Source organism: Procambarus clarkii, chromosome 52 (assembly GCF_040958095.1).
Source record: "Procambarus clarkii isolate CNS0578487 chromosome 52, FALCON_Pclarkii_2.0, whole genome shotgun sequence".
NCBI lineage: Eukaryota > Metazoa > Arthropoda > Malacostraca > Decapoda > Cambaridae > Procambarus > Procambarus clarkii.
The window spans coordinates 22,236,661-22,259,547 of NC_091201.1; the positions used below are offsets into that span (position 1 = coordinate 22,236,661).

General features: G+C 49.9%; 3 protein-coding genes across 6 annotated transcripts in view; all 3 read right to left on the bottom strand.

Moving 5' to 3' along the window:
• The window catches only part of LOC123763677 (streptococcal hemagglutinin), a 93,355-nt gene that overhangs the window by 20,644 nt on the left and 49,824 nt on the right, over positions 1 to 22,887 (bottom strand). Inside the window, exon 1 of one of the 4 annotated variants that reach the window (XM_045750953.2) lies at positions 14,260 to 14,479. The exons of 1 other annotated variant lie outside the window; for it this stretch is intronic. The gene's annotated coding sequence lies outside the window, so the exon portion shown is untranslated. Of the gene's footprint in view, positions 1 to 12,977; positions 13,088 to 13,218; positions 13,356 to 14,259; positions 14,480 to 22,887 lie in introns of those variants that run through there. 2 more of the 4 variants (XM_045750954.2, XM_069304318.1) reach the window with 2 other exon arrangements.
• Positions 16,834 to 18,081, bottom strand: LOC138352179 (uncharacterized). Its single transcript, XM_069304447.1, has one exon. The coding sequence runs from the start codon at positions 18,079 to 18,081 to the stop codon at positions 16,834 to 16,836; it is 1,248 nt and encodes a 415-aa protein (XP_069160548.1).
• LOC123763523 (uncharacterized) lies at positions 18,084 to 19,265 on the bottom strand. The gene has a single exon (XM_045750655.2). It carries the CDS (start codon positions 19,263 to 19,265, stop codon positions 18,084 to 18,086), a length of 1,182 nt encoding a protein of 393 aa, XP_045606611.2.

Consider the following 22,887-nt stretch of genomic DNA (forward strand, 5'->3'; position numbering starts at 1 on the left):
GTTTGCGACTGAATACGGATTTTGTGTCATATTTGGCGGGAATGCTTTTTTCTCTCTGCAAGTGTGAATTGAATAACACCTGTGAATTACCGTGAAGATTTAGTGCAATTTAGAACGCATTATGTGGCAGTGAACTTTGCGTTATGCCAAACACAGTGTAGCGTTCATCACCGTCACAGATCACAGCGTTTTTCACCTCGCATTTCACAGCGTTTTTCACCTCGCATATCACAGCGCTCTTTCCCTTGAGCGCTACTGAGTGTAGCGTTCTTCAGGTCACACCGTGTAGCTTGCCCCACCCACAACTCCACAGGTACACACACTGAAGGCTAAGACCACACGTGCAATGGTCTCCCACATAAAAGTAATTTCGTATACACGCTTAATTCCTCGTGACCTCAATATCTTACTGTCACATCTATGTGACTGGAATGCTCTGTATTACCACCCACCCTGTACACATACAGGCTCTCTCACTCACGCACACACGCACACACACACACACACACATAACACACACAAACTAGGGGCCTCGTAGCCTGGTGGATAGCGCGCAGGACTCGTAATTCTGTGGCGCGGGTTCGATTCCCGCACGAGGCAGAAACAAATGGGCAAAGTTTCTTTCACCCTAAGTGCCCCTGTTACCTAGCAGTAAATAGGTACCTGGGAGTTAGTCAGCTGTCACGGGCTGCTTCCTGGGGTGTGTGTGTGTGGTGTGGAAAAAAAAAAAAAAAAAAAGTAGTTAGTAAACAGTTGATTGACAGTTGAGAGGCGGGCCGAAAGAGCAAAGCTCAACCCCCGCAAACACAACTAGTAAACACACACACACACACACACACACACACACACACACACACACACACACACACACACACACACACACACACACACACACACACACACACACACAGGACACAGGTAGAAACTGAGTACCCAAATGAACCACAGGGAAAAAGAACTAAGTTTGAAAGAACTTTTTCAGTGTCAGAGTAGTTAACAGGTGGAATGCATTAGGCAGTGATGTGGTGGAGGCTGATTCCATACACAGTTTCAAATGCATATATGATAGAGCCCAGTAAACTCGGGAATCTGTACATCAGTTGATTGACAGTTGAGAGGCGGGCCCAAAGAGCCAGAGCTCAACCCCCGCAAGCACAACTAGGTGAATACTGGGGCCTGATGACTGAGTGGCCCGTTTCCGATTGCATTGATAAATTGAATTTCCATAGATTTTTATTTATTTTCATTTTGATTTAATTATTTTGTGTGACATTGCATTGGAATTGAGCTGTGTTGTTTACCATACTGTGTTGTGTCTATTTCGTGAGTATAGTAAATTTTGGTATTTTTCATTTCGTTTTTTTAACTGTTCTTATTTTTCAGTGATGGGAACATCAGATCATTTGATGTTCCCATTTTTCTGATGGGAACATCAGATTATTTGGGAACACATCGGACGAGGGAGTGGGAAATGGTGGGGAGGAAGAGGGAATGGGGAGGGGGTAATGGGGGAGGGGACATGGACTAGGGGAGGACTAGGGGACATGGGAGTGGGGGATGGTGGGGAGCACAAGGGGATGGGGGAGTGGGGGATGGTGGGGAGCACAAGGGGATGGGGGAGTGGGGGATGGTGGGGAGCACAAGGGGATGGGGGAGTGGGGGATGGTGGGGAGCACAAGGGGATGGGGGAGTGGGGGATGGTGGGGAGCACAAGGGGATGGGGGAGTGGGGGATGGTGGGGAGCACAAGGGGATGGGGGAGTGGGGGATGGTGGGGAGCACAAGGGGATGGGGGAGTGGGGGATGGTGGGGAGCACAAGGGGATGAGGGAGTGGGGGATGGTGAGGAGGACAAGGGGATGGGGGAGTGGGGGATGGTGGGGAGCACAAGGGGATGAGGGAGTGGGGGATAGTGAGGAGGACAAGGGGATGGGGGAGTGGGGGATGGTGGGGAGCACAAGGGGATGGGGGAGTGGGGCATGGTGGGGAGCACAAGGGGATGGGGGAGTGGGGGATGGTGGGGAGCACAAGGGGATGGGGGAGTGGGGGATGGTGGGGAGCACAAAGGGATGGGGGAGTGGGGGATGGTGAGGAGGACAAGGGGATGGGGGAGTGGAGAATGGTGCAACCCGTTCTCGCACTTGCTTATAGTCAATATCTTGCTTATGAATAAGTGCATATGTGACATACTAATTTATTGTGAATATTTGAGTTTACCTTGAAATGCTGAATAGAAAACCACAACCTAACCTAACCTTCTTAGTATGTTAAGATATTACAATTAGTACTGAACCTTTACCTATATTGATATTACAGTTTTATAAAAATAATAAAACAAAACTAATATATTTAAATAAATTGTAAAGGAACTCAGGATATTGCCAAATTTTGTATAAAATCTCTATTGTTTAATAAAACTGAGAGGAAAAGTTAGTGCCTTGAAAAAAAATATGGCTTGGAAAATGTCACATATGTACTTATATATAAGCGAAATTGTGACTATAAGCAATAAGTCATATATGTGCTGTCTTGTGCGAGAGCGGGTTGAATGGTGGGGAGGACATGTGGATAGGTGAGTGGGGGAAGACGAGGGGACAGGGGAGTGGGGAATGGCTGAGAGGACGAGGGAGCATTGCTGTGGCGTGAGGGGAGGGTTGATGTGGTTGGGTATAACTAGTGTATGTATATATATATATATATATATATATATATATATATATATATATATATATATATATATATATATATATATATATATATATATATATATATATATTAGTATATTTTGGTAGCAGTCTTTCCTGTAGACATATATTATTAAATATGACCGAAAAAGTAAGATTAATAATTCTAACACGAATTTTCTCAATCTTTCGTACATTACGCTTCACTGTTGGAGGTAAATCAAAAATCACTTCTCCAAAATTCATTTTTATTTCTAGTCTGACGCGACACGGGCGCGTTTCGTAAAACTTATTACATTTTCAAAGACTTCACAAATACACAACTGATTAGAACTTACGTATCTCTGATTTTATATCTACATTTGAGTGAGGTGGGAGGGGTGATGTGGCATTAACACAAGACAGAACAAGAGGGGATATTAATAGGGTATTAAAAGTATCAACACAAGACAGAACAGAAACAATGGGTATTGAATAGAAGTGTTTGTAGAAAGCCTATTGGTCCATATTTCTTGATGCTTCTATATTGGAGCGGAGTCTTGAGGTGGGTAGAATATAGTTGTGCAATAATTGGCTGTTGATTGCTGGTGTTGACTTCTTGATCACATCAAGAAGTCAACACCAGCAATCAACAGCCAATTATTGCACAACTATATTCTACCCACCTCAAGACTCCGCTCCAATATAGAAGCATCAAGAAATATGGACCAATAGGCTTTCTACAAACACTTCTATTCAATACCCATTGTTTCTGTTCTGTCTTGTGTTGATACTTTTAATACCCTATTAATATCCCCTCTTGTTCTGTCTTGTGTTAATGCCACATCACCCCTCCCACCTCACTCAAATGTAGATATAAAATCAGAGATACGTAAGTTCTAATCAGTTGTGTATTTGTGAAGTCTTTGAAAATGTAATAAGTTTTACGAAACGCGCCCGTGTCGCGTCAGACTAGAAATAAAAATGAATTTTGGAGAAGTGATTTTTGATTTACCTCCAACAGTGAAGCGTAATGTACGAAAGATTGAGAAAATTCGTGTTAGAATTATTAATCTTACTTTTTCGGTCATATTTAATAATATATATATATATATATATACATATACTAGTTGATTTTATACCCGCATTAGGTCAGGTGATAATACAATGAAGGTGAAAACATGGGGGGATACATAAGGGATAAACATAGGGGCTGCAGAAGGCTTATTGGCCCATACGAGGCATCTCCTATCTAAACACAAAGATTAATCCAGTGTAATTGGCCTGTTATGTTGGACATTGTCTTCTGTGTTGGCATCGATATGTTCTTGTCTTGTCCTTACTCTCATGGTGGGTAGAGTAAATAGTTCCGTGATTTGGGTGTTCATCGTAGGTCGCTCTATTCTTATGTGAATTGCCTCAAGAATTTGTAATCTTCTTGAATCTTGGGTTTTGTCTATTATGCAAGTGTTCTTGTTCAATATATATACATATATATATATATTACATTATACGATAAATATATATAATAAATGTGAGCGTAAAAAAATGGATGCGATACTGTAGGAAAAGAAATTATTTATTTAATAACAATTGAGTGGATGGTTCCCACCATATTTTTTTCCCTGGACATCAGTTAATCATTTTAATAAACATAATGCTAGCATGCTCATCAACATTAGATGTTCTAATTAATATAATTGACAGAACCTGTCAAGTGTTGCCCTCCAGATGGTCAGATAATTCCTTGAATTGAGAATTTCCGGTTGCACCTAAAATTATTGTCAGGAATTACCTGGAAAATCTTAAGTATGAGTGGCGTTGATTTGATCCACACATCTGCTTGGACGGTGGCATGTGTGGTCCACACACCTGCTTGGACGGTGTCATGTGTGGTCCACACACCTGCTTGGACGGTGTGGTGTGTGGTCCACACACCTGTTTGGACGGTGTGGTGTATGGTCCACACACCTGCTTGGACGGTGGCATGTGTGGTCCACACACCTGCTAGGACGGTGGCATGTGTGGTTCACACACCTGCTTGGACGGTGTCATGTGTGGTCCACACACCTGCTAAGACGGTGTGGTGTGTGGTCCACACACCTGCTAGGACGGTGTCATGTTTGGTCCACATATGACACACCGGTGACTAGATGGCAGCACGTGGGATGGTGAGCCACGTGAGGGACCAGCACGTGGTGACCTACCAGCACGTGTCGCCCCAACAAGGTCACTGCCATAACCTAGTGGCGAGTTAGAAAACGTTTCGACTTTGGAAGATCGTAATGAGTTCGACTCCTGCCCCACTACCCATTAGGGCGTCCTCGGTGTGGGTCACGTCACCCCTGGCTGCCTCGCCTCCCGTGGAACATTGGGATCAGTCCTTATTTAGCCAAACACAGAAACGTTCCGCGAGTGTGGCAGGCAGCCTGTGTGTGTGTGTGTGTGTGTGTGTGTGTGTGTGTGTGTGTGTGTGTGTGTGTGGTGGAGGGGGAAGGGGTTCACGTCCATGAAGGCGAGGGAGGCCAGAACAGTTGGTACCTGAGCGCCGCTGCCTGGTGAACGCGCCAGACCAACACACTAAGCTAATTGGACTGATTACATTTCCATTCGTCATATAACTTTCAACCACAGCTTCTAATGGAGATAACATTACAAAAAAAATATTTGGCATTGTAACGGCCAGTCATGTTAGGCCTCTCCCACTCTTCTACCATTCTCCCTTCTCCCAGGATATTGGTGCCACATTATATATATATATATATATATATATATATATATATATATAAGAGTTGTTACATTATTGTACAGCCGCTAGTACGCGTAGCGTTTCGGGCAAGTATAGCTGGAAATTCCCTCCTTTGACGGCAGGAGCATAGTTTTACTGCCGTTTCAAGTTAGAGAGGCCTAACATGACTGCCCTCTGTAAGCTAGAGTCACTAATATCCAGTTCTGTGAGAAAACTCCGCCTCTGGAGTTTTTAAAGTTTGTTCATAATACAAGGGCAGGGATAACGTGTAATTGGCTAAGGTGGCCAGGACGTAAGCCTGGTTCAAATTGATTTGGTGTAGGCTCAAAAAAGAACGGAACTTCCTAGGGGCAAGAGAAGAGGCCTTAGGGGGTGGGGCCGACACTCCACCTTGAAGGATGCAGAGACAAAGATAGTGTGAACTGGACTGGTGCTCGAGGGGGGAGGGGGGAGGGGGGGAGGCCACCAGGAAGCCACAACACCGGATGAGAGGCGGTGAATAAAGGTAATTGTCTGTTGAGTTCCCTGTACAATTTATATACCATTTTCATGCCTCTAAAGAGTAGGACATTTCTAGCTTAGGATTAATTAATTTGTACTATTAAATAAAGTTATTGTTAATTAATCTCCTGTGTATTTTATATATTTTTCCTTAAGTATTTCTGAGACATAGATCTTAAGCTGATTTGGGCTTTACCTGTGATCTGGAGCATTTTTATAAGTAAATATATTCCCCATGTTATTCATGAAGTAAAGGCAGAAGAAATTACATTGATCCAGTAAGTATTATAAGATCAAAGTTCCCTAAACACTCGGTATTAGTTGACTGGTCTCCTCCAGAGTCAATTAGCCTAGTTATTAATGCTCCAGGAGGAGTGGTGGCGGCATTATTTGTTTCATGAGTAACCTTATCTTTCCTCTGGTCTGTAAGAATTGTCAAGATATCTTTAATATCTTGGTCATTTCTCCCCCCGGCCTTCCCCTGATAACTTGATAAGCATTTTCTGCTGGTAGGGCGGACTCTTCCAGTTCTTTGGGGTTATATCAGTGCAGTTATGACAGCCTACAGGGATACAAGTTACAGCAGCCATTACAGTGAGTGTTACCATAGTTGAACAATAGCAGCATTACTGGATTGTTATACACCTTACAATGGTAGCAGTAGTGCTTGTGGCAAACATTACAGTGGTGACATCATGTATTGTTACAGTATGTCGGGGTTGTTACAGCATGTGAGGGTTGTTACAGCATGCAGGGGTTGTTACAGCATGCAGGGGTTGTTACAGCATGTGGGGGTTGTTACAGCATGTGAGGGTTGTTACAGCATGCAGGGGTTGTTACAGCATGCAGGGGTTGTTACAGCATGTGGGGGTTGTTACAGCATGTAGGGGTTGTTACAGTATGTATGGTTGTTACAGCATGTGAGGGCTGTTACAGCATGTCGGGGTTGTTACAGCATGTGAGGGCTGTTACAGCATGTGGGGGTTGTTACAGCATGCAGGGGTTGTTACAGCATGTGAGGGTTGTTACAGCATGTAGGGGTTGTTACAGCATGTCGGAGTTGTTTCAACATGTGGGGAAAAGACTGGTGCAAACATCCTGTACTCGAAGGACTGCAGTTGATCTCATAAAGCGGTGAATAATATTTATGAACAAAATTGCTGTCCAGCTAAAGTTAAGAAGAAGAAGAAAGTGTTGGTTGAGTAGTGAGGAGCGAGTCATTAGCGAGGCGGCCACCACCACTGATCATAAGGCTTCATTGTTATTACTCCTCCACCAATCTTACTTGCTCCTGGTTTGTGTTTTTCGTAATGGAATCTGTTTTTTTTTTTACTAAAAATAACGCTAAACAATGCATATTTAATGGTGTTATTAGTACAATTTAGTAAATTTGGGTGAACGAGTTCCCCCGAGAGCTAGTATGTTAAACGAATCGTTTGAATTTTGATGAAAATATCTGATAGTTTTAATAACAGGAGTAAGCAACACAGGTAAAAATATGAGGACCTTCCGTTCGTAAGCGAGAACTATTGCTATCATAAGAGCCGTCAGGAGAGCTTGGCGGGCCTGCGGAGATTTCAACTCTCAACTAAAGCAATATTACAAGCTTTCATCAAGCCCCATTGATGGCGACTGTCTTCAGGGCGTCATCCAGCTGGGTAGGATGTGCTGAGTGGCAACACATCTCTGTGGTACCCACTGCAGGGTGTGCTGAGTGGCAACACATCTCTGTGGTAACCACTGCAGGGTGTGCAGAGTGTCGACACATCTCTGTGGTACACACTGCAGGGTAGAGTGTGCAGAGTGGCGACACATCTCTGTGGTACCCACTGCAGGGTGTGCAGAGTGGCAACACATCTCTGTGGTACCCACTGCAGGGTAGGGTGTGCAGAGTGGCAACACATCTCTGTGGTAACCACTGCAGTGTGTGCAGAGTGGCAACACATCTCTGTGGTAACCACTGCAGGGTGTGCAGAGTGGCAACACATCTCTGTGGTACCCACTGCAGGGTAGGGTGTGCAGAGTGGCAACACATCTCTGTGGTACCCACTGCAGGGTAGGGTGTGCAGAGTGGCAACACATCTCTGTGGTACCCACTGCAGGGTGTGCAGAGTGGCAACACATCTCTGTGGTAACCACTGCAGGGTGTGCAGAGTGGCAACACATCTCTGTGGTACCCACTGCAGGGTGTGCAGAGTGGCAACACATCTCTGTGGTAACCACTGCAGGGTGTGCAGAGTGGCAACACATCTCTGTGGTACCCACTGCAAGGTAGGGTGTGCAGAGTGGCAACACATCTCTGTGGTAACCACTGCAGGGTGTGCAGAGTGGCAACACATCTCTGTGGTACCCACTGCAGGGTAGGGTGTGCAGAGTGGCAACACATCTCTGTGGTACCCACTGCAGGGTAGGGTGTGCAGAGTGGCAACACATCTCTGTGGTAACCACTGCAGGGTGTGCAGAGTGGCAACACATCTCTGTGGTACCCACTGCAGGGTGTGCAGAGTGGCAACACATCTCTGTGGTAATCACTGTAGGGTAGGGTGTGCTGAGTGGCATCACATCTCTGTGGTACCCACTGCAGGGTAGGGTGTGCTGAGTGTCAACACATCTCTGTGGTAACCACTGCAGGGTAGGGTGTGCTGAGTGGCGACACATCTCTGTGGTACCCACTGCAAGGTAGGGTGTGCTGAGTGGCAACACATCTCTGTGGTACCCACTGCAGGGTAGGGTGTGCTGAGTGTCAACACATCTCTGTGGTAACCACTGCAGGGTAGGGTGTGCTGAGTGGCGACACATCTCTGTGGTACCCACTGCAGGGTAGGGTGTGCAGAGTGTCAACACATCTCTGTGGTACCCAGGGTAGGGTGTGCAGAGTGTCAACACATCTCTGTGGTACCCACTGCAGGGTAGGGTGTGCTGAGTGGCGACACATCTCTGTGGTACCCACTGCAGGGTAGGGTGTGCAGAGTGTCAACACATCTCTGTGGTACCCACTGCAGGGTAGGGTGTGCTGAGTGGCGACACATCTCTGTGGTACCCACTGCAGGGTAGGGTGTGCAGAGTGTCAACACATCTCTGTGGTACCCACTGCAGGGTAGGGTGTGCAGAGTGTCAACACATCTCTGTGGTACCCACTGCAGGGTAGGGTGTGCTGAGTGGCGACACATCTCTGTGGTACCCACTGCAGGGTAGGGTGTGCAGAGTGTCAACACATCTCTGTGGTACCCACTGCAGGGTAGGGTGTGCAGAGTGTCAACACATCTCTGTGGTACCCACTGCAGGGTAGGGTGTGCTGAGTGGCGACACATCTCTGTGGTACCCACTGCAGGGTAGGGTGTGCAGAGTGTCAACACATCTCTGTGGTACCCACTGCAGGGTAGGGTGTGCAGAGTGTCAACACATCTCTGTGGTACCCACTATAGGGTGTGCAGAGTGTCAACACATCTCTGTGGTACCCACTATAGGGTGTGCAGAGTGTCAACACATCTCTGTGGTACCCACTATAGGGTGTGCAGAGTGTCAACACATCTCTGTGGTACCCACTATAGGGTGTGCAGAGTGTCAACACATCTCTGTGGTACCCACTATAGGGTGTGCAGAGTGTCAACACATCTCTGTGGTACCCACTATAGGGTGTGCAGAGTGTCAACACATCTCTGTGGTACCCACTATAGGGTGTGCAGAGTGTCAACACATCTCTGTGGTACCCACTATAGGGTGTGCAGAGTGTCAACACATCTCTGTGGTACCCACTATAGGGTGTGCAGAGTGTCAACACATCTCTGTGGTACCCACTATAGGGTGTGCAGAGTGTCAACACATCTCTGTGGTACCCACTATAGGGTGTGCAGAGTGTCAACACATCTCTGTGGTACCCACTGCAGGGTAGGGTGTGCAGAGTGGCAACACATCTCTGTGGTACCCACTATAGGGTGTGCAGAGTGTCAACACATCTCTGTGGTACCCACTATAGGGTGTGCAGAGTGGCAACACATCTCTGTGGTACCCACTATAGGGTGTGCAGAGTGTCAACACATCTCTGTGGTACCCACTATAGGGTGTGCAGAGTGTCAACACATCTCTGTGGTACCCACTATAGGGTGTGCAGAGTGTCAACACATCTCTGTGGTACCCACTATAGGGTGTGCAGAGTGTCAACACATCTCTGTGGTACCCACTATAGGGTGTGCAGAGTGTCAACACATCTCTGTGGTACCCACTATAGGGTGTGCAGAGTGTCAACACATCTCTGTGGTACCCACTATAGGGTGTGCAGAGTGTCAACACATCTCTGTGGTACCCACTATAGGGTGTGCAGAGTGTCAACACATCTCTGTGGTACCCACTATAGGGTGTGCAGAGTGTCAACACATCTCTGTGGTACCCACTATAGGGTGTGCAGAGTGTCAACACATCTCTGTGGTACCCACTATAGGGTGTGCAGAGTGTCAACACATCTCTGTGGTACCCACTATAGGGTGTGCAGAGTGGGGCCGCACTATAGACAGCATAATAAGACCCAGTGATAATAAGAAGGTTGTTTTATTGCTTGTCCTCAGAGAACATAATATTCTCTGAGACACACATTGTCACATGTAACAACCCCTCCTCGTCAACATTGTCACATGTAACAACCCCTCCTCGTCAACATTGTCACATGTAACAACCCCTCCTCGTCAACATTGTCACATGTAACAACCCCTCCTCGTCAACATTGTCACATGTAACAACCCCTCCTCGTCAACATTGTCACATGTAACAACCCCTCCTCGTCAACATTGTCACATGTAACAACCCCTCCTCGTCAACATTGTCACATGTAACAACCCCTCCTCGTCAACATTGTCACATGTAACAACCCCTCCTCGTCAACATTGTCACATGTAACAACCCCTCCTCGTCAACATTGTCACATGTAACAACCCCTCCTCGTCAACATTGTCACATGTAACAACCCCTCCTCGTCAACATTGTCACATGTAACAACCCCTCCTCGTCAACATTGTCACATGTAACAACCCCTCCTCGTCAACATTGTCACATGTAACAACCCCTCCTCGTCAACATTGTCACATGTAACAACCCCTCCTCGTCAACATTGTCACATGTAACAACCCCTCCTCGTCAACATTGTCACATGTAACAACCCCTCCTCGTCAACATTGTCACATGTAACAACCCCTCCTCGTCAACATTGTCACATGTAACAACCCCTCCTCGTCAACATTGTCACATGTAACAACCCCTCCTCGTCAACATTGTCACATGTAACAACCCCTCCTCGTCAACATTGTCACATGTAACAACCCCTCCTCGTCAACATTGTCACATGTAACAACCCCTCCTCGTCAACATTGTCACATGTAACAACCCCTCCTCGTCAACATTGTCACATGTAACAACCCCTCCTCGTCAACATTGTCACATGTAACAACCCCTCCTCGTCAACAGCGTCCACATGGTTCAACCCGTTCTCGCAAATTCGTAAAGTCAATATTGACTTATTAACTACGTGCATAGGTGATATACTAAACATAATAGATACCCCTAAAAAGATTCATGGAAAACACCGACCATACCTAACCTTGTTAGTATCTTAAGATAAGCATCTTATTGCTTCGTAATTACAATTATTACTTAACCTATACTGCATGGTTACATATGTAGGGGTTTGGTAGCTGAGTGAACAGCGCGCGGGACTCATAATCCTGTGGCTAGGGTTGAATTCCCGGGGCCGACAGAGACAAATGGGCAGAGATTCTTTCACCCTGATACCTAGCAGTAAATAGGTACCTGGGAGTTAGACAGCTGTTACGGACTGCTTCCTGGTGTGTGTGTGTGTGTAGTCACCTAGTTGTGTTTGTGGGGTGGGGGGGTTGAGCTCTGGCTCTTTGGTCCCGCCTCTCAACCGTAAACCTACTGATGTACAGATTCCTGAGCCTACTGGGCTCTTTCATATCTACATTTGAAACTGTGTATGGAGTCAGCCTCCACCACATCACTGTCTAATGCATTCCATCTATTAAGTACTCTGACACTGAAAAAGTTCTTTCTAACGTCCCTGTGGCTCATGTGGGTACTCAGTTTCTGTGTCCCCCTGTTCACGTACCACCCGTGTTAAAAAGTTTATCCTTATCTACCTTGTGTGTGTGTGTGTGTGTGTGTGTGTGTGTGTGTGTGTGTGTGTGTGTGTGTGTGTGTGTGTGTGTGTGTGTGTGTGTGTGTGTGAAAAAATAGGAAATTAGTTAGTAGTTACTAACAGTTGATTGATTGACAGTTGAGACGCGGGTCAAAAAATCAGAGCTCAATCCCCGCAAACACAACTAGGTGAATACATGACTCACAACTGCCGACCTGCGAACATTTATTGAGCACTGTTTCCCAGACGACGTCTGGTCGACTCGCACTCTATCAAAACGTCTTCCCAGACGACGTCTGGTCGACTCGCACTCTATCGATACGTCACCCGCGGACTAGAAGCACTGTTATCGCCAAAACAACCTAACTACTATACCTAATCTACCCCTAACCTACCCCTAACCTACCCCCTAACCATACCACCTTACCTAACCTACTGCAAACTTAACCAAACCACCAAACCTAACCACCTAACCTATCCATATTACCTAACCTACCCCTAAATGTGCATTATATGCTAATAGGTAATACTTGCCTAAATGTTATCGCTAAATGTGCCTCCCACCTGCACCACCACCCACCTCCTCTCAGGTGCACCACCCACTTCCTCCTCTCAGGTGCACCACCCACCACCACCCACCTCCACCCACCACCACCACCACCACCCACCACCACCACTACCACCACAACCACCACCACTCACCAGCCGGGTGACGGCCACACAACCACAAGAGCGACCCACCACCACCACTACCACCACCACCAACCACCACTCACCAGCCGGGTGACGGCTACATAACCACAATAGCGACCCACCACCACCACCACCACCACCACCACCACCAACCACCACTCACCAGCCGGGTGACGGCCACATAACCACAATAGCGACCCACCACCACCACCACCACCAACCACCACTCACCAGCCGGGTGATCGCCACATAGCCACAAGAGCGACCCACCACCTGTCACCGCCTGGTGATAACTCTCACTAAAGTGTCGAGTAACTCACCGTGGGTGGCGGAAGGCGCGCGCTTGTGGCATGAGCGCCTCGCCTGCTGCAGTGTAACATGTGCAGTACGATCACCCTCAGAGAGCGGGTAGGCCGGCCGTGCCGATCACCATGTAAACAAAGGCACGGGATTACCATGATCACTGTCTAACCTGATATATATTGAATTCTTCGTGAAAGACATTGGTGTGAAGATGAAGTAGAGCTCTGCTTCTGGGGTGCTGGTATATTGTCGGACATGGTGGTGTTTAGCCTGGGAGTTCCGTGCCCTGAAGATGTGGTGTTCCTCTGATGTAGTGGAGCACTGGCGGCTTCTCGGAGGGTTGGTTCATCTTATTGTACTCTGAGAGTTGCATGATGCAACTTTTGTGTCGAAGCCACCGGATCATTCCTGGTGCACAGGTTACGGGGCCAGCCAGGTGGTGGTGTTACGGGGTGTTGGACCAGCCAGGTGGTGGTGTTACGGGGTGTTGGACCAGCCAGGTGGTGGTGTTACGGGGTGTTGGGCCAGCCAGGTGGTGGTGTTACGGGGTGTTGGACCAGCCAGGTGGTGGTGTTACGGGGTGTTGGACCAGCCAGGTGGTGGTGTTACGGGGTGTTGGACCAGCCAGGTGGTGGTGTTACGGGGTGTTGGACCAGCCAGGTGGTGGTGTTACGGGGTGTTGGACCAGCCAGGTGGTGTTACGGGGTGTTGGACCAGCCAGGTGGTGGTGTTACGGGGTGTTGGGCCAGCCAGGTGGTGGTGTTACGGGGTGTTGGACCAGCCAGGTGGTGGTGTTACGGGGTGTTGGACCAGCCAGGTGGTGTTACGGGGTGTTGGGCCAGCCAGGTGGTGGTGTTACGGGGTGTTGGGCCAGCCAGGTGGTGGTGTTACGGGGTGTTGGGCCAGCCAGGTGGTGTTACGGGGTGTTGGACCAGTCAGGTGGTGGTGTTACGGGGTGTTGGACCAGCCAGGTGGTGGTGTTACGGGGTGTTAGACCAGCCAGGTAGTGGTGTTACCCGGGCTCTCAGGAACGCCTTGGGTTCACGCCATGATAAAGCTGAACTTCAATTCAGGTCAAGTTCAAGTACGTTAATAGAGACAACTCTATCTCAAAATGATAGAGTTGAGATAGAGCTCTTTCTGGCCTCCTCAACCTCTTCATATTGTACATTACACATTAAAATAGTCAACAAAATAGTACGTTACAAACTTTTTAGCGCAGCGTCGCCTGGTGTTGGCTGGAGCAGTGTGAGGTGCACTCCTCACAGCGCTGGAGCACTGTGAGGTTGACTTCTCACAGTGCAGGAGCAGTGTGAGGCTCACTCCTCACACTGCTAGAGCACTGTGAGGTTGACTTCTCACAGTGCAGGAGCAGTGTGAAGTACACTCCTCACACTGCTGGAGCAATGTAAGGCTCACTACTCACAGTGCTGGAGCAGTGTGAGGCTCACTACTCCAGTGTGAGGGGCTCCGCCCCCCCTCCCCCTGCCTCACGCCGCTCCTCACCCACCACACAAATAACACCCCACACACAACAACCAATAATTTACCTCGTGCACACTTATATTGTGTCGTCAACAAGTCGTGCATCACAACGACGTGACGGTCGTTACGCTTCTTCCGTGGCGGGATTACTGACTTAGAACAGCTATCTAACATACCCACTGTGGCATGGTCAAGCTATCTAACATACCCACTGTGGCATGGTAAAGCTATCTAACATACCCACTGTGGCATGGTAAAGCTATCTAACATACCCACTGTGGCATGGTAAAGCTATCTAACATACCTATTGTGGCAGTAAAGCTATCTAACATACCCATTGTGGCATGGTAAAGCTATCTAACATACCTATTGTGGCATGGTAAAGCTATCTAACATACCGACTGTGGCATGTTCAAGCTATCTAACATACCCACTGTGGCATGGTAAGGCTATCTAACATACCCACTGTGGCATGGTAAAGCTATCTAACATACCTATTGTGGCAGTAAAGCTATCTAACATACCCATTGTGGCATGGTAAAGCTATCTAACATACCCATTGTGGCATGGTAAAACTATCTAACATACCCATTGTGGCATGGTAAAGCTATCTAACATACCTATTGTGGCATGGTAAAACTATCTAACATACCTATTGTGGCATGGTAAAGCTATCTAACATACCTATTGTGGCATGGTAAAGCTATCTAACATACCCATTGTGGCATGGTAAAACTATCTAACATACCCATTGTGGCATGGTAAAGCTATCTAACATACCCATTGTGGCATGGTAAAGCTATCTAACATACCCATTGTGGCATGGTAAAGCTATCTAACATACCCACTGTGGCATGGTAAAGCTATCTAACATACCTATTGTGGCAGTAAAGCTATCTAACATACCCATTGTGACAGTCAAAATATTTGTTTAGTTTCGGTAGATTTTCCTGACGCGAGCAGCTGCTCGACTCATGAGCCTCGGGCCAGGTCTCAGGCAGCACTCACCGCCTGAGACTCATGAGCCTCGGGCCAGGTCTCAGGCAGCACTCACCGCCTGAGACTCATGAGCCTCGGGCCAGGTCTCAGGCAACACTCACCGCCTGAGACTCATGAGCCTCGGGCCAGGTCTCAGGCAACACTCACCGCCTGAGACTCATGAGCCTCGGGCCAGGTCTCAGGCAGCACTCACCGCCTGAGACTCATGAGCCTCGGGCCAGGTCTCAGGCAGCACTCACCGCCTGAGACGCGAGGAACGATGAAGAAATATGTGAAAGGAAATTGGTATCGAGTGAAATGTCAACTGAGATATCAGTTGTTGGCAACCGCTCCGAGCTTCACTATGTAATTTGGAAACGGAATGATTTGTAGTGTGTGTGTGTGGTGGTTAGTGGTTGTGGTGGTAGTGGTTAGTGGTAGTGGTTAGTGGTGGTGGTGGTGGTGGTTAGTGGTAGTAGTGGTGGTTAGTGGTAGTAGTGGTGGTTAGTGGTTAGTGGTGGTGGTGGTGGTGGTTAGTGGTAGTGGTAGTAGTGGTGGTTAGTGGTGGTGGTGGTGGTGGTTAGTGGTAGTAGTGGTAGTTAGTGGTGGTGGTGGTGGTGGTGGTTAGTGGTAGTGGTGGTGGTTAGTGGTAGTAGTGGTAGTTAGTAGTGGTGGTGGTGGTGGTGGTGGTTAGTGGTAGTGGTGGTGGTTAGTGGTAGTAGTGGTGGTAAGTGGTGGTGGTGGTGGTTAGTGGTAGTAGTGGTGGTTAGTGATAGTAGTGGTGGTTAGTGGTGGTGGTGGTGGTTAGTGGTAGTAGTGGTGGTAAGTGGTGGTGGTGGTTAGTGGTAGTAGTGGTGGTTAGTGGTAGTTGTGGTGGTTAGTGGTAGTAGTGGTGGTTAGTGGTAGTAGTGGTGGTAAGTGGTAGTAGTGGTGGTTAGTGGTAGTAGTGGTGGTTAGTGATAGTAGTGGTGGTTAGTGGTGGTGGTCGTGGTGGTGGTTAGTGGTAGTGGTGGTGGTTAGTGGTAGTGGTGGTGGTTAGTGGTAGTAGTGGTGGTTAGTGATAGTAGTGGTGGTTAGTGGTGGTGGTCGTGGTGGTGGTTAGTGGTAGTGGTGGTGGTCGTGCTGGTGGTTAGTGGTAGTGGTGGTGGTCGTGCTGGTGGTTAGTGATAGTGGTGGTGGTCGTGCTGGTGGTTAGTTTTAGTGTTGGTGGTGGTGGTGGTTAGTGATAGTAGCGGTGGTTAGTGGTAGTAGTGGTGGTTAATGGCAGTGCAGATGGATAATGGTAATGGTGGGGTTAGTGGTAGTGGTTAATTAATGGTAGCTAGGCGGCTACCGTGGTAGTGTTTGGTGGGTAGTGGGGAGGAAGCTCTGTCACTGAGGTGGGCATGCTCCTGCTCTGTGACTGGGGTGGGCATGCTCCTGCTCTGTGACTGGGGTGGGCATGCTCCTGCTCTGTGACTGGGGGTAGGCATGCTCCGGCTCTGTGACTGGGGTGGGCATGCTCCTGCTCTGTGACTGGGGGTAGGCATGCTCCGGCTCTGTGACTGGGGTGGGCATGCTCCTGCTCTGTGACTGGGGGTAGGCATGCTCCGGCTCTGTGACTGGGGTGGGCATGCTCCTGCTCTGTGACTGGGGGTAGGCATGCTCCGGCTCTGTGACTGGGGTGAGCATGCTCCTGCTCTGTGACTGGGGTGGGCATGCTCCTGCTCTGTGACTGGGGTGGGCATGCTCCTGCTCTGTGACTGGGGGTAGGCATGCTCCGGCTCTGTGACTGGGGTGGGCATGCTCCTGCTCTGTGACTGGGGTGGACATGCTCCTGCTCTGTGACTGGGGTGGGCATGCTCCTGCTCTGTGACTGGGGTGGGCATGCTCCTGCTCTGTGACTGGGGTGGGCATGCTCCTGCTCTGTGACTGGGGTGGGCATGCTCCTGCTCTGTGACTGGGGTGGGCATGCTCCTACTCTGTGACTGGGTTGGGCATGCTCCTGCTCTGTGACTGGGGTGGGCATGCTCCTGCTCTGTGACTGGGGTGGGCATGCTCCTACTCTGTGACTGGGTTGGGCATGCTCCTGCTCTGTGACTGGGGTGGGCATGCTCCTGCTCTGTGACTGGGGTGGGCATGCTCCTGCTCTGTGACTGGGTTGGGCATGCTCCTGCTCTGTGACTGGGGTGGGCATGCTCCTGCTCTGTGACTGGGGTGGGCATGCTCCGGCTCTGTGACTGGGGTGGGCATGCTCCTGCTCTGTGACTAGGGTGGGCATGCTCCTGCTCTGTGACTGGGGTGGGCATGCTCCTGCTCTGTGACTAGGGTGGGCATGCTCCTGCTCTGTGACTGGGGTGGGCATGCTCCTGCTCTGTGACTGGGTTGGGCATGCTCCTGCTCTGTGACTGGGGTGGGCATGCTCCGGCTCTGTGACTGGGGTGGGCATGCTCCGGCTCTGTGACTGGGGTGGGCATGCTCCGGCTCTGTGACTGGGGGTAGGCATGCTCCGGCTCTGTGACTGGGGTGGGCATGCTCCGGCTCTGTGACTGGGGTGGGCATGCTCCTGCTCTGTGACTGGGGTGGGCATGCTCATGCTCTGTGACTGGGGTGGACATGCTCCTGCTCTGTGACTGGGGTGGGCATGCTCCTGCTCTGTGACTGGGGTGGGCATGCTCCTGCTCTGTGACTGGGGTGGGCATGCTCCTGCTCTGTGACTGGGGTGGGCATGCTCCGGCTCTGTGACTGGGGGTAGGCATGCTCCGGCTCTGTGACTGGGTGGGCATGCTCCTGCTCTGTGACTGGGGTGGGCATGCTCCTGCTCTGTGACTGGGGGTAGGCATGCTCCGGCTCTGTGACTGGGGTGGGCATGCTCCTGCTCTGTGACTGGGGTGGGCATGCTCCTGCTCTGTGACTGGGGGTAGGCATGCTCCGGCTCTGTGACTGGGGTGAGCATGCTCCTGCTCTGTGACTGGGGTGGGCATGCTCCTGCTCTGTGACTGGGGTGGGCATGCTCCTGCTCTGTGACTGGGGGTAGGCATGCTCCGGCTCTGTGACTGGGGTGGGCATGCTCCGGCTCTGTGACTGGGGGTAGGCATGCTCCGGCTCTGTGACTGGGGTGGGCATGCTCCTGCTCTGTGACTGGGGTGGGCATGCTCCTGCTCTGTGACTGGGGTGGGCATGCTCCGGCTCTGTGACTGGGGGTAGGCATGCTCCGGCTCTGTGACTGGGGGTAGGCATGCTCCTGCTCTGTGACTGGGGGTGGGCATGCTCCTGCTCTGTGACTGGGGGTAGGCATGCTCCGGCTCTGTGACTGGGGTGGGCATGCTCCGGCTCTGTGACTGGGGTGGGCATGCTCCGGCTCTGTGACTGGGGTGGGCATGCTCCGGCTCTGTGACTGGGGTGGGCATGCTCCGGCTCTGTGACCGGGGTGGGCATGCTCCGGCTCTGTGACTGGGGTGGGCATGCTCCTGCTCTGTGACTGGGGTGGGCATGCTCCTGCTCTGTGACTGGGGTGGGCATGCTCCGGCTCTGTGACTGGGGTGGGCATGCTCCGGCTCTGTGACTGGGGTGGGCATGCTCCGGCTCTGTGACCGGGGTGGGCATGCTCCGGCTCTGTGACTGGGGTGGGCATGCTCCTGCTCTGTGACTGGGGTGGGCATGCTCCGGCTCTGTGACCGGGGTGGGCATGCTCCGGCTCTGTGACTGGGGTGGGCATGCTCCGGCTCTGTGACTGGGGTGGGCATGCTCCGGCTCTGTGACTGGGGTGGGCATGCTCCGGCTCTGTGGATCGAGTACAAAATCGCATGCCAAATACCACAATCTCTGATCAGTTTCAGTTGGCACAAACCGGATTTCTTTCTCAGATTATATAATTGTGTTTTTCCTCTTTTTCTTTGTTCTTTTCCTTCCTTTTCTTCTATCGTCTTTCCCTTTATTTTCCTCGTGACCTGTATTGCGTCCGTCATCCCGCCAAACACACACCGAAACTACGACGTTAGTACAACGTTCGAACAAGTTTTAACACCTCCTAACCAGTTATAACAACCAATATAACAAGTTGTAACTACGTTCTAATACGTCATAAACACGTTAAGCCAAGATGTAACAACTTTATTACAAGTTGCCACAAGCGGAAAATAGAGACAGTTTCGGCTTGTGTTTCCAGGGATCCCGGGTGATCTCTCCATTTTGTACCTTTTTCAAACCACACATTCATTTATATTTATTTCTGACAATTTAAATATATGGAGATAACTCAAGGATTCGTAATGTAGGAGGACAAGGAGACGAGAAGTGGTTCAACCCTTCCCTCACTGACCTGAATTCTCGGGGCTCGACCCTAATTTGTTTTATTTGTAGTGTATCAGTAGATGTATATCCATGTCTCCTTGTTTGTACCAGAGAAGTTGTGACTTCTAGTTTTGTGTGAATCTGGTTAGGTTAGATGGAGGAGGATGAATGGTGACGGTTTAGGGAGGGGATGTAAGGGGTGTGTATGTGAGGATGTATGTGCGTGGCACACACACACACACACACACACACACACACACACACACACACACACACACACACACACACACACACACACACACACACACACACACACACACACGCACGCGCGCGCGCACACACATACACACACACACACACACACACACACACACACACACACACACACACACACACACACACACACACACACACACACACACACACACACACGATCCAAGAGTGTGTGTGTGGGGGGGGGGGGTCGAAGAGGTTACAAGAGCGAATAGCTCGATTTTGCAGGCACTAGTACTAAATACACACACGATACTTGCGTGTGGCCCCAAAACACAAACACACAAACATTGTGCGTGTGGCCTGAAGCACACACCCATACATAATGTTTGTGTCATAACAAAACACTAACTAAATAAACTGTTCATGACTTTTGTGAGACCAAAATTGGAATACGCAGCAGATCTCAAATCTCAAAAATATGCAGCAGGTGCCCACATCTCAAGAAGCACATCAATAAACTGTAAAAAGTGCAAAGGCACGCCTCTAAATGGCTTGCTGAACTGATCATCATGTTGGAGACGGAAGAAAAAGAGGCGATATGATCACCACTTACGATAGCGAGAATTGACCAGATTGACAGAGGAATTCCTGAGACCGGCAACCTTAATAACAAGAGGTCATAGATTCAAGCTAAGGAAACAAAGGGAGCGAAAAAATATTAGAAAGTTTTCTTTCGCAAACAGAGTGGTAGACGGTTGGAACAAGTTAAGGGAGAAGGTGGTGGAGGCCAAAACCGTCAGTAGGTTCAAAGCGTTATACGACAAAGAGTAGTGGGAAGACGGGACACCACGAAACCATCCTGTAACTACTCTTAGGTAATTACACATTCACATAGAGACCTCGCGGCTGAGTAGAGCGCGCTCTGGGGCCGTAATCCTAAGGACCCGGTTCGAACCCCGGTAGTGGCAGAAACAAGTGGGCAGAGTTCCTTTCACCTTTATGCTCCTGTTCACCTAGCAGTAAATAGGCACCTAGGAGGTAGACAGCTGCTACGGGCTGCTTCCTGGGGATGTGTGTGTGTTAGAGAGAAATATATGTAGTAGATAAAATAAAGGAAAAATAGATTGGTTAGAAAGGTCGGGTCCAGGAGCTAATAGCTCGATTCTGCAGACACAAATAATAAACATACATGCAAACATTGTGTGTTTTGGTGCCCTCTGTGTGGGACACACACACACACACACACACACACACACACACACACACACACACACACACACACACACACACACACACACACACACACACACACACACACGCGGTGTAAATCATAAATCAAGGTCCATTTTGTTTGAGGTGAGCACCGGACACAGGAGGCTGAGCGCCCGACTGTGTAGTTCCGGGGGTCTTAGGCACATGTGCACATCTGCCTCCCTCCACGCCCCCACCACCCACCTGTGGTGCAACTGTCCGCCCCCACCACCCACCTGTGGTGCAACTGTCCGCCCCCACCACCCACCTGTGGTGCAACTGTCCGCCCCCACCACCCACCTGTGGTGCAACTGTCCGCCCCCACCACCCACCTGTGGTGCAACTGTCCGCCCCCACCACCCACCTGTGGTGCAACTGTCCGCCCCCACCACCCACCTGTGGTGCAACTGTCCGCCCCCACCACCCACCTGTGGTGCAACTGTTCGCCCCCACCACCCACCTGTGGTGCAACTGTTCGCCCCCACCACCCACCTGTGGTGCAACTGTCCGCCCCCACCACCCACCTCTGGTGCAACTGTCCGCCCCCACCACCCACCTGTGGTGCAACTGTTCGCCCCCACCACCCACCTGTGGTGCAACTGTCCGCCCCCACCACCCACCTGTGGTGCAACTGTTCGCCCCCACCACCCACCTGTGGTGCAACTGTTCGCCCCCACCACCCACCTGTGGTGCAACTGTCCGCCCCCACCACCCACCTGTGGTACAACTGTCCGCCCCCACCACCCACCTGTGGTGCAACTGTTCGCCTCACCACCCACATATGAAGCAACAGTATATACGGCAGCGGCGGTGGTTGCCTCAACCCTGCTCACACCCTGCGCCCTGCCTCACAGGAACAGGTTGTACGGGGTGCCAGTAAACTTTTCCTCGGCCTACCTCAAACTTGGGTAGAGTCAGCAGGAGGAGGAGGAGAGAGGAGCAGGAGGAGGAGGAGCAGGAGCAGGAGGAGGAGGAGGAGGAGGAGCAGGAGGAGCAGGAGGAGCAGGAGGAGCAGGAGGAGCAGGAGGAGCAGGAGGAGGAGGGGGTCGCTGGCATGAACTGGCGGACAAGACGTTGCTGGCTCCCACGCTACACATTAGCGACCCAGGGAGAGAACTATTTGATAATAAATGATTTTGCGTGAGAACCGCAGCAAGTACTTTATGGCGGCGATTGTTGGTGTGGGCTGGGCTCCGTCCTCCCTACGGTGGCGGGTGAGACATCACGGGCTCTTCTCACCAGCTGACAACTGGTAAACATGAAGTGGTTTGGTCTAACGAAGTGTTCGTACCTAGGTAATGCTTTTCATTGTACTTATGTTTTCTCATTTTGACGCTGTGGTCAGCAGCGTCAAGAATCGCGGTGCTTTAAGTGAGAGTGATGTGTGTGAGTGCTTTAGTCTTCACAGGACCATGTATACCGATAGTCCACTACACAATAACTATGCTGTAAGAATTAAATTAATAAAGAATTTTGCTTGGAATTAAACTATACACTAATTAAGGGTATATAATTAGGTAGTGTGCCCCTTAATCATCTGGTCAACCTTAACAACTGAGCCAGGAGCTGACCTTGAGGTGTGGCCCTCCGCTCCCCTCAGCCACCTGGCCTCCACCTGTCCCGCCTCCCCTCATCT

Excerpts from the sequence above, each read along its gene's own strand:
- LOC138352179 (XM_069304447.1), bottom strand. The coding sequence starts at position 18,081 with ATGCCCACCCCAGTCACAGAGCAGGAGCATGCCCACCCCAGTCACAGA.
- LOC123763523 (XM_045750655.2), bottom strand. The coding sequence starts at position 19,265 with ATGCCCACCCCAGTCACAGAGCCGGAGCATGCCCACCCCAGTCACAGA.